This window comes from Acanthochromis polyacanthus, chromosome 15 (genome assembly GCF_021347895.1).
Source record: "Acanthochromis polyacanthus isolate Apoly-LR-REF ecotype Palm Island chromosome 15, KAUST_Apoly_ChrSc, whole genome shotgun sequence".
Classification (NCBI taxonomy): domain Eukaryota; kingdom Metazoa; phylum Chordata; class Actinopteri; family Pomacentridae; genus Acanthochromis; species Acanthochromis polyacanthus.
The window spans coordinates 22037803-22052041 of record NC_067127.1 but is presented as its reverse complement, the minus strand read 5'-3'; the positions used below and the strand labels follow the sequence as shown (position 1 = coordinate 22052041).

Sequence of the window (14239 nt, the reverse complement as noted above, 5' to 3'; positions counted from 1 at the left end):
TGATGTGACTGTTTGTCTCTGTGTGTAGCCCTGTGATAGACTGGCAAACTGTCCAGGGTGTCCCTTGCTGGGATAGACTCCAGCCCCACCACAACCCCAATGAGGATTAAGCGGCGTATAGATAATGGATGGATGGATGTCATTGGTCTGTGGGAGAAAGCCAGACAACCTGGTGAGAACCTGTGGTGCACAGGGAGAACATGCAAACTCTACACAAAAAGGGCCCTGATGAACCAGGGACCTTCTAGCTGTGAGGCATCGGTGTTAACCACTAAACACCGTGTAGCCCAGCCCCAACCCCCCAAAGAAAGCAAGAAAAAAAAAAAGAAAAGAAATAGTTTGAACTCATTAATAACATCTTTAATACAATGCTTTATTGTCTTTTGTCACTTGTTTGGTATTTTCCAGCCAGAAGAAACTTGTTAGTCAAGGAACTGTATGTAGTGGAAATGTCTGAATAAAAATGGACTAATAAAGTTTTATACAGCATCTGTAGTGAAACACTGACTGGTGGAATGAAAATACTGTGATGGCCTATTAATAATGCAGTCTTTAAAAATAACTTCTAACTCTTTCCTTCAAAAAAGGTATGCTCAAGTTTAGCAGAACTTCATACAATGCTTCAGTCTGAGTTAGCTATATTAATGTTTTTATTAAAATAAAGTAATGTTTTATAAGACAATCAGCAAATTGCAGGGGAATTACATTGTAAGAATTCAAAGCAATGATCCTGAAGTGACTGCAACTTAAGAAGACCAAAGACAAGTAACTAAAATAATATTCTCACAAGTGTAACAGCATTTAGACATGCTGCAAAGTGACAATCAAATACAGAAATGATGTGGAACAAACAGAAATGTGGCCCTTGGATAATCAAAAGTAAAAAGCACAGCTGGGACCCATTTGCTATTGCAGTGGACATTTATGAAGTTACTGAGGTCAACTCTCCAACAGTGGCCTTGGAAAATGAGATCAAATTGAAGTGTTTTATTTGTTTATCAATATATGACCACATGATTCACATATTATCACAGATATCTGGTACTAAGCCGACAGCAATCATTTATATAGTGTTTCAAGAATGTTTTCCTAAAGGCTCTCACGGAAATGTCAAAGTATGAAAAGTAAAGAGAGGAAATGAGACGACAGGTTACATTTTATAACTGTGTGGTTAAAATAATCAACACAACTATAGTTTCCTCATTAGACATTAGGATTACTCATCTTTAATCTATATTATTGTGTATTACATGGCTTTATTTATTGTAGCTTTTTAATAAGTAATCTCTTTTTAAAAGCCCACTAAGACAAGAAGACAGAAGACAAGAGATCCAACTGGCTGTGAGATGCAGTCAAAAGAAGCACCTATTTTTCAAACTGGAATTAAAAACTGTAATTATTAAAACTGTAATATAAACTGCTCTGTCTCTTTTCATTTTAATTTCCAGATAAAGAAACTTGTCTGTACAGCTCCTCTGTCAGTGCCTATACAGCAGGGATGTCAAACTCATTCCACAAAGGGCCGGTGTGGCTGCAGGTTTTTGTTCCAACTAAGCAGCATCACACCAGACCTGACTCATTTAATCAACCGATCTCAGTCTCCAGACAGGTGATTGGTCAGACTGTGTGCTCTAGGCTACAGTATTTAGTTCCAACATATCTACAGCACACAGTCTGACCAATCACCTGTCTAGAGACTGAGATCGGTTGATTAAATGAGTCACGTCTGGTGTGATGCTGCTTAGTTGGAACAAAAACCTGCAGCCACACCGGCCCTTTGTGGAATGAGTTTGACATCCCTGCTATACAGTGTTCAACCTCAGTGCACCACAAGTGTTTTGGCAGCGCTCTCCGCCCAACACACAGTCAATGCAGATATAGTTCATGCAAAGGTCACATGAGGAGACTGAAAGGGCAAAAGTCCTTGTTCACTCTGCTAGCCTGTGGAGGGTGTAGACAGCTTTCTGGAGACAGCTGACTTGGGTTGAAAGGCAGGGGACAACCTGGACAGGTCACCAGCCTGTCACAGGACTACATACACAGACAAACACTCACACCTACAGGCAATTTAGAGTTACCAATTAAAGTCAGCATGTTTTTGAATGTGGGAGGAAGCTGAAGTACCTGGACATGCACAAGGAGAACTTGAACACTCCATGCAGAAAGATCTCCTAGCTGCAAGACGAAAGTGCTAACCACCAGACCACTGTGCAGCCCTGATGATTTTACATTTTGTGCAAAATTCATCCCGTAACTTTAGCTGTAATGCAGCTTTAGAGCCCCTCTGTGGATATTGATCCCCCCCCTCCACACTGTGGCTTCCTTTAGAGTGTGGAGATCTATGAATTTCCTGCCTCTTTCCCATTCATAGCAGCTCAAGCACACCAGCTCACCTTTGACTCTGGTCAAACACTGTAAAACTATTCTGCACTACACAATAGCAGGTTGTAATACAGGGAGTAATTCAGGCATACATGTCTGAGACAGACATAGAGCAATTCTGAAGAAGAATGAGAACGCAGTTAATCGGATTGATTCGTAGGGCTGATATGATGAAGTCTGAATCTGCGTTTTTGAGATCGGCATTGGTGCACTGCAGTTTCAAGGAATTTCAAGTGAAACGCTTATTTCACTCATGGTGTCTTGAAGCATATAAAACACTATATGGATAAGTTAACAAGGTATGACAACAACGACAAAATAGTACTTAGTTTTCATCAGAGGCACCCTTTAAATCTTTTCACGTGATAGCAGGACACAGTAACAACTGCTTAGAATATGTGAGCTAAATTTAAATAAAGCATCTACATGATCAGTGAGATCAGATGTTTGTACACCTGAACTGTGCTTTGAGGTCAACAATCACCTGTCAGATTGCAGCTTTTGCTTCAGTGCCAAACCTACGATGATGCTGTTTTTGGTCAGTATGTGCCTCATCAAACTGAGACAAGCTCCATCAAAGTATAAAATACTGTATGATCACTGACTGCTGGGAGGTGGTGTGCAGAAACACAGCAAGAACTGGAACTAAATTTCAAATAATCCACTTGATCGTGTGCTTTGTGGCAAAATCACAACTCGACTGTCAACCTAAATACATGTTTTGTGATCCATAGTTGAATATATGTCTGTTTTGTGGTCTACAGCCAACATAAACCCCTAGTCTGAGACATGCCAGTTAGAGAACACACCTACCTTACTGTGACCCAGGTAAACATCCCTACCAGGTGACCTCTGCCACAGAAGTCATGATCCCGTATTATCAGAGCTTGTCAGAACAACAAACGGTACACAAAAAAAATCGAAGTGCTGCAAGTTAACTATCTGCCCAAGAACTCCCACAAACACCCTCCTTGGCTTTTTCACACACACACAGCCTATAAATAGATTCTGGGTTTACTGGAAACAAAGGTTGGTGTGCAGGACAGCTCTGCAAATATCACTGAGTAGCCTTGTTACGGATAGAGACGGAGGGGAGGAGCAGACTGAATCTAATCCACAGGAGCAGTGAATATGCCATTAAGTGACCGATTCAACAGTTCTCGCCTTTAAAGCCAAAACACAGCACATTTGGTCAAAAGTGAGTTAAAATAATGTCACCTGGTCTGTGCTGTTTGAAAGTCCTGAGTTTGGCAACTTGGTTTGTGAAACTGGTCTGACTGAGAACTCCCAGACACGAAGAAAGCCCTTATAGTAGCTGCTTGACAATCCCAGTGTAGCTCAGTATATAAATGGGATCATAATTGGCAAAATTACCATCAGGCTGTATGCAAACACCTGTGTACAGGAGCCAAGAGTCATTGTAAAGTTTAAACTCTACAATCATGTAAAAAGCATCACAGTTGTGGAAGTAAGGCTGCCCGGTTTACCTGCTGATGAAGTGTGTAGAACCTTTCTGACCAGTTTTCCTGGGATGATGCTCAGTCTCACGTGGACTTGATGGCTCCTGTTGTCTGAACTTTGGCTTGACTAAAAGCCACTGGCAATGAAAACAGCAACAGTGGGCACAAGAAACTGGACTGGCGCCTTTCTAAAGGTTCCTAAATGTCATAAAGCACAACACAAAACACAGTCACACGGAGGAAAAACATGTTATAGTCACCACTAAAGACAAGAAGATCACTTCCATGCACTGCACCACTACTAGAAAGTGAAGACTAAATATGGTGGAAATGTGTACTGCCATCTTGAGGCGATGAAGTTTTTTGCAGGCACAATCTACACAGTAGTGACGGGCTAGAGACGTGGTGCCACCTCCTCAAAGGTTCCAGAAGATACCAGTTCTAGGCATAGAAGGGCACATGTGAAGGCCAGTTTTCAGTTTGTCGCCCTGTTCATAATTCCTAAAGGTAGGTCTGGTCCTACCTCACTTGAACATCCAGTAACCCTGCCACTATAACTCATGGTTAAAGTTAGAGGTGTTATTCTATAATGGCAATCTATGTAAAAAATACTTGCTGGGGACACTACACAGAAAAAGTGGGATTGAGGCTGGGTTACAGCGCTGCAACAGCTGTCTTAAATTGACTTGGTTTTATGTGGAAAAAAATATCTTCACAGTGAACACATTTGTAACATTTTTTGGAAATCTTTGAACATTATTTGGTGGAAAAAAGAAGTACTAAAAATATTTTAGAACATTCACATAAAAATCAAAGAAAATAGAAGTTTTACTGATATTTATGTAGTCACTTTAGATATTTTTAGGATTTTTTTTGGAAGATTTTTAGTCATTTTTTGAAAATATTTACAAGAATTTTCTTGCCAGATTTGGGGGATTTCTTTTTAAATGAAACTTTTAAGGGAAACTTTTTAAGGAATTATTGGGATTTTCTTCCTGAAGGTTTTGCAAAATTTCAGAAATTTGGGGAATTGTTTTTGCTGAATTTTTGGATTTTTTTCAGAAAATGAAACAATATTTTTTCGTGTCCTTAAATGAGGACAGCAGGAGGGTTAACACATCCATGGCACAATCACTGAACAAGCAACTTCTTTTCATCCATTCCTGTGCACTGACTGTTGTGGACTTAGCTTGCTAGGCATAACAATTTAATGTTAACGCTAAATAAATTTGCCTTGAAACTACGAACTCAAGTTTACTGAACTCTGCAGCTGCCCCTGCAGACATAATAGATAGATCAGAGGAAGAATTCACACAGTCAGAGGCAGAATAAGCTAATACTAAAAACAGACAACCAGCTGAAGTTAAATATCACAATCTGTGGTTTATTACCAAGGGGTTTAATGTACATTGTGATATGAATTCATAGAAAAAGCTATTTATTCATGTACAAATTACAAATACATCAGCTGTTTTCTCCACTCCGTTGTTTAAATGTACACAAGGTTCTTCTCTCCCATCGCTGTCCCATAGCAGCTTTGCAACCTGGCAAGACTTTGCAGTGAAACACAGATAAGAGAAGTAGGAAAAATAAAACAATTCATTTCAGTCCCTTCAAAGCATGGAGGGGAGGAATACCAGGTAACAAACAGTCTTTTAGCTCTTTAACAGAAACATAAAGCTTGGCTTCGTCTTGTGTTCCACTCAAGTAGTTCTCTGATTGACAAAACAAAGACAAAACCCCATCTAAGCTTATCCTGAAGACTCACTATTAGCATTTTTCTTGAATGAAATGAAACGTGCATATCACACGATATGGTGACGATGTGGCGTAGAAACGACGGAGGGATGGCGATGGAGGAGGTGAGGGAGCAGACAGCTGGCCTCTTCACAGAATTAAATATCCACAATCAGTTTGACTGGGTTCAAAATACAACTGGATCCCCCAGCACGAGTCCATAGGGTTTGTCAATTTGTTAAATGAGCAAAAACAAAACAAAAAAAAGGCCTCTTATGACACAAATAAAACTCCACTTGAAAACATAATGACAAAGAAACTTAGAAAAGCAACAAACAAAACATACATTTTATACAATTGTGTTTCTATCCCCCACATAGGCACCACATAGATTAAGGTGAATCTTCATCTCAAGTAAATTAATGTTTGTTTCATTTAGTGTGTATCTTATACAGTGCAGAATATATGGGCTTTGATTAAGTACGTGTGTGAGTTTGTGCGTGTGTATGTGTGTTTTTGTGTCTGTAAGTTCTGTATTTCTATACTTTTAAGGACCGAGTGTCCTCTCAGGGATCAAAAACATTTTACTGAAGACATGCCGACTGATCTGCACTTCTCTCAGGTTGTCAGAGCTGTTGGGGCTCAACTCAGCATTAATCAACCCCTCAGTGTTAGTAACTCAGTACTGACTCAGCTGGATCCCCATCAAATGAGAGATTTCAAACAGGATTATTCATTTTGACAATACATCTTATACAAAGAGAAATGATAGATTAATAACTCAGATAGCATAATAAATATGTCGCTATAAATTCACTAAGGATTCATTAAGGCAGTGATACCTAAATGTGTTAGCTATGCTAGCAGCGCTGCTCTAATGATGGAAGTATTGGCTGGTCAGCCCATTACTTTGGTCCAGTTTGCTTTGGAAATATTTTAGCTATAGAATAAATTACTAAAAAAAAAATTCAAAGATTTCTCCAGATTATGATCCGACACAGGAAAAAAAAAAAGCCCCTCTCAAAACAAGAAAAAAAAACTTATTTCAAGGAACGTTTACCGTGAATAAGTGAAACAATCTTCCAATAGAAGAAGTGAAAAATGGCTTGGTAAGATTTCTTGAAATAAGATATTATATTAAGAATATTGAGATCCTAAAATTAGCTGGGAAAACTTATTTTAAGCTATGTTTTACTAGGATTGTCAAGCTTAGGTGTCTTAAAATAAGCCAAAATTTAAAAAAAATGTTTTTCACTCAAAAATTGATTTTTGCTTTCATGTAACCTCCTAATTTAAGATGTATTAACTCTCCTGTTGTCCTCATTTACGGGCAACAAAAAAATATTGTTTCCTTGTCTGAAAAAAAATCCCCAAAAATCTGCAAAACATCCCCCAAATTTGTGAAAATTTGCAAAAACCTTTAGGAAGAAAATTCCAATAATACCGTAAAAATTTCCCTTAAAAGTTCTGATATTTTCTTAACATTCACAAAAAAGTCAATTTGTTGGATTTTGGTTGATTTTTATGTAAATGTTCTTAAAGAAACATTTCTAACATTTCTTTTTTTTCCCCACCAAAAAACGTTGAAAGATTTCCCAAAAATGTTGAAAATGTGGACATCAAAAGTTTCATAGTGAAAATATCTATATATTTCCCCCCACATTTTCAAACTTTAAAACGGGTTAATTTGACCTGCAGGATGACAGGAGGGTTAAACTTATTTTGAGTTTTCTTGTAAAATACAACTCAAAACAAGATCATTTCAAGATTGTTCGACTTAACAAGAAACTCAAAATGCAATGTCTTAAAACAAGCCCCTCCATCTGCTGAAATGTCACTTGTTCAATGAATTTATCTTAAATCAAGTGGGATGAGACATTTGGACTAAAAATAAAAGAAATAGACTTGGTAAGATTTTGAGCTTTTGCAGTGTGCTGACTTTGGTGATCCCTCTGATTCACAGAGTGTAGACTTTGGGTACAAGCCTGACATTTCCTCTGCTCATGTCACATGGCTTTCTCTTCCACTTCTGCTCTCTGGATGCTACAATTTTCAGATCCCCTACAATTCAAAAAACAAAAGCAACGCCAAAGCAGCAGTCTATACAAAGAACAAATTAAGATTTTGGATCATGCAGTGAAGCAGGTCTGCTTGTTTTTGTCAGTGAATTAGCCATTTTAATGACAGTACATGCCTCCTTGCTGGTAAATGTTCCACCCTGTCACTCTTCTGCCCAGCCCTGCCCACGGCCATTTGATTTTTCTAAATATAAACAAGCCAGATCATTCCCCCCCCTATAGCATGATTCAAATGAGGTACAGCCAGCAAAGCTAGTGCTAGTGATCCCGTACCTTGTCCTGTAGCACCACTACAAGGTTCTCACTTTTTGAGTGGTTTTCCCAATCAAACATTAAACCCCCTCTCAGGATGAAGTGTAAGAACATTGTAGCATATAGCACCATCGATGTATTTGATTGCAGACTCACTGGATGTGTGTTAACATCTCCTTGCTCATTATCTACTACACTATTTTGTGTTTCCACTGCAGGAACTTTCCCCGGCAGTGAGGAATCTGTTTCATTTGTGATGTAGGACATGACAGCTGCGACGGTGACGGGGTTTACAGTAGTGCTGAATGTCACTGATTGGTCAAGTATGTATTTTCCACAGAATTGTCACACACATTTCTTTATCTTCTGGGGCAAAAGTCCCGCTGTGGAAACACAAATAAAAAGTGCTGCATCCATTCATCCACACGTGCCAGTGAGTAGGTCAGCTATCAAGTTACCTCAACTGGAGATCCCTAAAGCAGCGAGCAGGAAAGCTGTTCCAGGTGGCAAATATTTAAGAGGATTCATGCAGAAATCAGGTTTTGGGACACTGCAGGTAGCTCACGATTTTTACCCCGATACACATTATTTTTGCGCTCATTTCCCCAAATCTCTACAATAAAAGTGGAAAGTTTGTATGAACCATAGAGTCACAACAGACACATCTGTAAAACACATTTGCAGGAAAGATCTAATCACATTCTTTAAAATGTTTCCTTTGAAATCAACTGGGCTGTTAAACCATCCTACGGCCAGGAAAGGGGGATCTTATGTGCACAAGGACACTAGAAAATCTTTTTGGCCAGAAAGCAATTACCATGTGTTATATAAATGCCATGTTGGAGTTCTTCAAATGCATTAATGATATTCCCAAAATGCAACGCTACGGTTTATGAGATCGGAGCACAGATTGAACAGAAATACAATAATGAGGAGTCCTTTCAACAATACTGCAGTGGTGCTTATAATTCAAAGAAGGTTCAAACAACAAACTTGATAGTATCACTAATATTCAGTAAGTGCTAAAAGTCAGCTCAACACGACGCAGGAAGAGTAAATGTTCCTCCAAGATGAACCAAGAAAAACAAGACTTTCTTTAGTCTTCTCCTCATATTTTTACATTTTGTTTCTCAAACTCATTTTTCAATAAACAATTAGGATCCTTTTTAGTGCCAGTTATGATCCGTTCTAGCTAAAGGATCAATTTGACATTTTCAGAAAGTAACAGCGTTGGTACAAAACTCATTTAAAAAAACTATCATTTTATTTTTACTACAATATTAACCCAACATTTATAGTTCTTATTTATAAAATTTAGGAAAGCTTTATATTAAAATATTCACTTTGGAGAAGCTCTTGGATGAAGAAAGGATTATCAGAGTGCTGTAAACAATCCATGCTGATGTCAAGCAGAAATGAGTGAAAATGACAGAACAGTTAAGAATTTGGACAATTTTTAAATTAAGGAGTAACATTACAATCAAGATTAGGTTAATATTCATGTCATGGTTAAGCTTGTGGAGGTTATATTTAAATTTTGGGCAAAAATGGTATCCTCCCTGACTTCTGGATCACTGCTGATGGTCAGCTGATGGGTTTGTGAGTGCTACTGGATACTAGAACCGCAGCAGGGAGTCCAGCTTTAGGGCTGCTGCTGAGGATCGGGCAGTGACCAAGTGCAGTCAGTGGACGTCCTCACAAGTATAGTAATACAGGCTTGTGCGTGTGGTTTTGGTGTCTCTTGTCGCCCCCCAGTGTCCGTCCATGCTCACTGTGTGCGTGTGGATGTCTGCTGTGTTTCTGCCTCCACACAGTAGTTGGGCTTGTCTGAGGCCTTGAAGCCTGGCAGACACACACACTGATAGGAGCCCACTGTGTTGATGCACTTTGCATTTCTACACAACGACATCCGGTTGTTCAGTTCTGAACACTCGTTCACATCTGTGGAAAAAAGGAGAAAAGGAATGACATAACGCAAGATCATCATCATTCATTTCATCAATGTGTGGTTCCTAAGCATTTCAAAGTGCTTCCTTAATATATCAGCGTATGAATGGGAGGGCCCCACCGAGCCTGGGGGGTTTTATCAAAAAGAGAAATGGTATTACCAATACAAGGCCAGCCACCAGGGGAGACAGAAGTAAAATTTAGAAAGTCCTCCTTTGCACACAATGCCTTATTTATTAAAGATTCCACAAACCAGATTATGTCACCTTCAGTTATCAGAGAAAGCTCCCACTTTGTCTGCTTAAAGAGACGGTATAAGGCATGACTGATTAACAGTCAAATTTAAAACAGACACTTTAACTATAAGCTCTTAACCATCATTGTTTTTTTGTTTTTGTACATCTTTAACCTTGTATGTTTTTCTTTTATGTTTGGGACACTGAATGGAAGTTAGCCTCGTGCTAAATCCGGCTTATTTACTGCAACCTTGTGTAAACCTATCAGATTGTTCATTCATTAATATGCACTGTCCTGTCTAAATAAAGAAATAAAATGCAGTGGTGTGTGTCTGCTCTCCTACCAATGCAGGCCATGCGGGACAGATCAAGGGTGTATCCATCAAAGCAGTCACAGGTGTAACCCTCCTGAACCCGGACACACCGGCCGTTCTCACAGCCGTTCAGTATCCCACACTCCTCTGCTCTCAAACCCTCGAATGCCTTGTATGGATCTGAAACACAAAAATGCATGCATCATATCAACATCTGCAGGTGAGAGGTTTGACACATTAGTAGACCTGACATGAGAGAAAACAGTGATCCAGGACACAGATGGCTGCAGTCTACATCAGAGGACGGCCTGTTCTGTGAGAGCGGAGGCTTTCAAACGGAAGTGTGCTTCCCCAGGGAGGAGGGAGGGAGAGAGTGAGGCAAAGGACAGGTGTGTACCGGTGTTCATAAACAAGAAGCTACTGATTGGAGATCGCAGGTGTTGAAACACTCTCAGCACCTGACTGCAACATTTTACACCAAGTTTCACATCAAGCTACAGCTCAAATCTGAACACACAGATAGACACGACCGTTAAAAACTTATTTCATGGTTTCCATTAATACTCACACTTTTATTCATGTGCTAACATCATTGCACAAGTGTTTTCTATCATCAATCAGCCTTTCAACAGCATTAGCTAACACAATGTAGCATTAGAACACAGGAGTGATGGTTGCTGGAAATAAGCCTCTGTACCTCTATGGAGATATTCCATTAAAAATCAGCCGTTTCCAGCTAGAGTATTCATTCACCACATTAACAATGTCTAGATTGAATTTTTGATTAATTTAATGTTATCTTCACTGCAAAAAAAACCTGTTTTCTTTAAAAAGTAAAGACGTTTCTAAGTGACCCCAAGCTTTTAAACAGTAGTGTATATTGATAGATTGATGAAATAGCAATATGACAGTACAAAAAAAACTGATGCAAAACACACAAAGTAATCATAACACCTGGACAAAACAGGCGAACAGAGGTTTGCACAGAATATATCAGGATGATGAGATAATCAGTGAAACACTGAAAATTATCTTAAAAAATATAAAACATTCCATATTATTTATGAAGAGAATAAACAAGGAAAGGGAATTGTAGGCAGCCTTGTAATTGCAGAAGGAGGGGCTTGAATGATGGGTAGGACAAAGGAAAGATGCCCTTAAACCGATGCTGCAGTCGGATAGACTTTTCATCCCAAAGTGTTTTAAACAGGTGCAGCTACTTTGATGTGGAGAAATTTTTCCTATTCTATCAGTTTTCCTATTCTATGTATCAGTTCAGTATGAGCGTTTTCTAAACTGGTCCGTGTGTGTCGGTTTTTCTACAGCAAACCTACACAAACTGACCAGTGCCTCCTCTGGACATCAAAACATCCCACAGCACACAAACTTTCAGTAGTTAGAACACTTTATGAACGGACCAGCATCGTAACAGACGATAAAGACAGACAGGAGGGGGAAAAACACATCAAGAATGCACTCACAAACTGCCAATATCCAAAAGGGGCCATAGCCAAAGGAAAACAAGCCAAAAACAAAGAAATAAAACAAAAGGAAGCAAAATCAAAACACACACAAAAATCAGACAATAAAAACAAGGATATAGTCACCATTCCATATATCCGTGGGATAATGGAATCAATACAACGCATTATGAAGACACATAACATCAACACAGCAGTAAAACCACACACAAAACTCCAGCAGCTATTACTCCATCCCAAAGACAGAATAGAACCAGACAATAAATGTAATATCATCTACAAAATACTGTACAAATCATGTAAAAAAACATACATTGGAGAAACAGGCAGATCGTTCCACACAAGAAGAAAGGAACACCAAACAGAATTCCAAAAGGAAACAACTGGACGTCTCACAAGATCACAAAAAGAAAAAGCCGAACAAGAAAATAAAAAAATCAGCCATCACGGACCACTGCAAAAGATAAAACCACATTATGGACTGGGACAGGGGGAGGATTATAGCCTCGGAGACAAATAAACAAACGATGGATTAAGGAAGCCATCGAAATCAGGAAGCGGGCAGGCTGCACTATGAACCGGGACCAGGGGGCCTACATCCTCTCGCATACCTGGGACACCATCCTCCAGAGACCACCGGACGGTGGGAGGCGCGGTCGGTTTGACAGATTCTGACAGATCTGTCAAACCGACCACGTGATAAAAAGGACACGTTACCAAACGTCAGATGACACTCTGAGGAAGACAGCAGAAGCTGTCGAAACATGTCAGCAAAGGTAAAACAACTTTTCTTCACCGAATTGTCGGTTCAAATAAGCAACACTATCATATAGTAATAACGACAAAATGAACCTAATCCAACTGTTTTCTAAACCATTCTTAAAAGGTTTATTATACACAATCAGAAAATCTCTGGGTGCTTCCATGTCTAATGCTCTGTTCATCATAGAGCCTGGTAGGACTGCCACCTGACCCGTGATCCTCTCAAACTTCAAACTGTCCTCATTTTGTCCGGGACCTCAGTCCGGTGTTCCTATGACGCTTTCAGCATTGGAGAAGCTTCAACAGCCTGCAGTTGAGGTTGTTCAGACACAATGTGAAGCAGGTCGTTAGCTGTTGCAAGATAACTGTCTTTTCTATCAGCTACAGTGGTCTTTTCTCCATGTTTAGAGGCTCTTCTCTGGGGGTCTGCCAGCTGGGGAGCTGCCGTTTACCTTACCTCTAATCAACATCTCACTGAGTAAACAATCCTGTGCATCTCACTGATGCTGTGGTATTTGCTAGTAAAGATGGGATTAAAAGTTTGTTTCCCTGCTATTCCCTCATTAAAGTAGAGGAGAAAAAAATAGAAATACTTACGTTCTTCGTTTTCATAAAAGGGTAGGGCCGGCTGCTGCTCAGGTGATGGTGAATAGTCTGGACTCACTTCATATTCGTGAACCGGACTGGCAACTAGTGCATCATGACCGTACGGCCGGCGCCCGCCACCCATGGGAAGGTTACACATGGACGCATAGTCATCTGAAAGCAAGAAACAGAGAGACGATGAGGGAGGCAGAGAAGGAGAAATGACAAATACTGTCAGGAGCTGACGTGTTGTAAAAATTAAGATATACACTCTACAAAAATATAAACGCAACACTTTTGTTTTTGCTCCCATTTTTATGAGATGAACTCAAAGATCTAAAACTTTTTCCACATACACAATATCATTTCTCTCAAATATTGCTCACAAATCTGTCTAAATCTGTGATAGTGAGCACTTCTCCTTTGCTGAGATAATCCATCCCACCTCACAGATGTGCCTCAGACTGCCCACAATAAAAGGCCACTCTGAAAGGTGCAGTTGGGAAGCAAAGCTTACATGCCTTTGTAAAACCAAATGCTTATCATTGCAATCTTGAGTTTACAATGACTCCTAAAACTGTCAATACCATGCGCATTAAGTGGCATTACGAGGTAAAAATGAAGAATAACTAGCATACAGAATACTGCACTTTCATTTGCTACCCAGATAAATAACACCAGAACAGTAGATATATTATAGAATGGTGTCCTGTGACTGATGCATTTCAATCAATCACATGCAATGTCGCACTTCAACAGTTCTTTATGGATGACCTGGGAAAATGCTGTCATAAAAATGCAAAGCTAATTTTCATCACTTATAGAAGGGTTATGACAATAATTTTTCATGGTGAATTCATTTTCATGTTAGCAGCAATTAGTGAAATGGCTTTAGAAATGCAGGCAAGAATTCAGTCATAAATCATTTGGAAACAAACAGCACTTTGATTAAATAATTCTGTTTAATATTGGTGGTTCTGCAGTTCGACAGTAACCGTCTGCAAA

The 14239-nt window shown here is 39.4% G+C and overlaps 1 protein-coding gene across 4 annotated transcripts in view; it reads right to left on the bottom strand.

The window, feature by feature from the left end:
• Positions 1-5200: 5200 nt before the first annotated feature.
• Positions 5201-14239, bottom strand: part of ltbp1 (latent transforming growth factor beta binding protein 1) — a 176225-nt gene continuing 167186 nt past the window's right edge. For all 4 annotated transcript variants that reach the window (XM_051959796.1, XM_051959798.1, XM_051959799.1 and 1 more), the window contains 3 exons: positions 13247-13408; positions 10437-10586; positions 5201-9850 (listed from right to left, as the gene is read on the bottom strand). In XM_051959796.1, the coding sequence (XP_051815756.1) occupies positions 9678-9850; positions 10437-10586; positions 13247-13408 (485 nt within the window). In that variant the 3' untranslated portion in view covers positions 5201-9677. The remainder of the gene's footprint in view (positions 9851-10436; positions 10587-13246; positions 13409-14239) is intronic.